Source organism: Tribolium madens, unplaced genomic scaffold (assembly GCF_015345945.1).
Source record: "Tribolium madens isolate multiple individuals breed KSU strain unplaced genomic scaffold, Tmad_KSU_1.1 Scaffold_3;HRSCAF=73;Tcas5.2_LG2, whole genome shotgun sequence".
Taxonomy (NCBI): Eukaryota; Metazoa; Arthropoda; class Insecta; order Coleoptera; family Tenebrionidae; genus Tribolium; species Tribolium madens.
The window spans coordinates 11,178,201-11,180,308 of record NW_025401006.1 but is presented as its reverse complement, the minus strand read 5'-3'; the positions used below and the strand labels follow the sequence as shown (position 1 = coordinate 11,180,308).

General features: G+C 34.8%; 2 protein-coding genes across 2 annotated transcripts in view; one reads left to right on the top strand and one right to left on the bottom strand.

Moving 5' to 3' along the window:
- LOC123007968 (RYamide receptor) overlaps positions 1–2,108 on the bottom strand; it is a 62,537-nt gene that overhangs the window by 48,316 nt on the left and 12,113 nt on the right. The window lies entirely within an intron of this gene.
- LOC123007980 (cytochrome P450 4g15-like) overlaps positions 99–2,108 on the top strand; it is a 5,407-nt gene continuing 3,397 nt past the window's right edge. Inside the window, exons 1-8 of the mRNA XM_044403533.1 lie at positions 99–579; positions 626–732; positions 780–1,056; positions 1,104–1,170; positions 1,220–1,346; positions 1,392–1,559; positions 1,608–1,676; positions 1,726–2,053. Of these exons, the coding sequence (XP_044259468.1) occupies positions 369–579; positions 626–732; positions 780–1,056; positions 1,104–1,170; positions 1,220–1,346; positions 1,392–1,559; positions 1,608–1,676; positions 1,726–2,053 (1,354 nt within the window). The 5' untranslated portion in view covers positions 99–368. The remainder of the gene's footprint in view (positions 580–625; positions 733–779; positions 1,057–1,103; positions 1,171–1,219; positions 1,347–1,391; positions 1,560–1,607; positions 1,677–1,725; positions 2,054–2,108) is intronic.

The following is a 2,108-nucleotide window of genomic DNA, read 5'->3' as shown; positions in this document are numbered from 1 at the left end:
GGCACCAGCATGCAAGATGGTGTATTAATATAGTCGCTCTCTAAAACTAAATTCCGAGTTTTATTTAAAAAACCCCGAGACAAGGAACACGACATTGTGATTCTGACACACTTATTACTTAAACATTGATTCATAATGTGCTGAAAGGTTTTTGTATTAACCGAATTCGGGTAAAAAGAGACTGGGGTGAAAGTACAATATTTGGTTTAAAAACTAATACAGTCTCTTTTGAAACTAAAAATGTTTCTTTTTCACCATTATTAAAGGCTCATCTAGTTGTAAAAACTTTCGACTTCATTAAAATTCATACACAATTAACCGCATTAGATATATTTATTTCATCTAATAATCCAATTAATGTCACAAAAATGTATTTAACTAAAAGAGAAGCCAAAATCAGGCAGTCACGAACTTTTACTACAATGAAACACTTTTATTTGTGTTTAATTCCCATTTTATTTGGTTTACTGCTTTATTGTTGGTCGCGTAGAAAACTTTACAAGTTCTCAACTCAAGTCCAAGGCCCTCCTACACTCCCTATACTCGGCAATGGTTTAAAATTCTTATGCAAAAAAGAAGGTAAGTCACGGTTGCGCACCTCAGTCCCTATTTCAAATAATTTCAGACATTTTAAACGTTTTTATCGAGTCTTTAAACCCTTACCCCTCACCAACAAGGATGTGGTTTGGTCCAAGATTAGTACTTTTTGTCAAAGACCCAAACCAGTTGCAGGTCCACAAACCAATGATTTTGAACGAAAAAATCAATTATTTTTTTAGAGTATATTACAATCGCCTAAAATGACCACAAAAGCTTTTTTTTACAAGTTCCTGGAGCCGTTTCTTGGACAAGGTTTATTTACAGCATCAGGGCCTAAATACAAAATTGATAAAAAAAATCTACAACCACTTTTTTCGCAAAAAATGATAACGGCGTATTGTCAAGTGTTCCAAAAACATGCGAATAAGCTTGTTGCGGGGATGAGGATGCATGTGGATGGGCCCGAATTTGATGTTTTATGCCATCTAAATTTTACTGCTTTCGAATCATCAATGGGTAATTTTTATGGCGAAAATAACAACAAAAAATTGTGTTTTTTGCAGATTTGTTATTAGAAGACAAAAATAAACACTCGATTGATTACAAAGATGTTCCACAATACGTTCAAAGGTCGCAAAAGTCGAAATTAAAATCAAAAATTATTTATTTCCAATTCCAGGTTTTACCACATATTTTTTAGTCGAATTACAAAGTTTTGGCTCCATTTTGATTTCATCTTCAAGCGAACTTCCTACTACAAGGAGCAAAGTAAAATGAAGGAAATGGCWAACACAATGATTGCAGAAGTGGGTTTTTATCACATTTAGACTTTAACTAAAAAWTTTTCACAGATAATGCACACAACGGTCCCCCAAGTCATCCAAAAACTGATCGAAGGTGGCAATTTTTCTAAGAAAAACACCTCAATGTTGGAAAAATTGGCTGAATTAGTGGTCGAAAACCCGAGAGATTTGAGTATTGAGGATTGTATTGACCACTTAATGACTTTTATGGCCACAGTTGAGTAATTAATTTTTTATTACAATATTTCTAATGGATTTTTTTAGAGTCAAGATTCGCAAAGCTCAGCCGTTGCRTTCACTTGTATGATGTTAGGCGCCTATCCCCACATCCAAGTAAGTAAAAATTGTCGTATTTAATGAAATTGTCATTTTTTTTTAAAAGGATAAAGTCGTAAAAGAATTRAACGAAGTAATCAATGATAAAGCGAGTGTCAATTTGGATGATTTATCAAAACTGGGATATCTGGATATGTGTCTCAAAGAATCGATGAGGTTATTCCCAATTGCTCCTTTTATTTTTCGAGACACGACTGAGGAATTTCAGTTGGGAAATCTCTCAATTCCGGAAAATGTGACTCTAACCTTGTCGATTTTTCACGCGCATCGGGACCCCAATTTTTGGGAAAAACCGGACGAGTTTTACCCGGAGCATTTCGCACCGGAAGTTGTGGCAAAACGCCATCCTTTTGCTTTTCTTCCGTTTAGTGCAGGTCCTCGCAAATGTATAGCTCAACAGTATTCGACCACTTACATGAAAATTCAGCT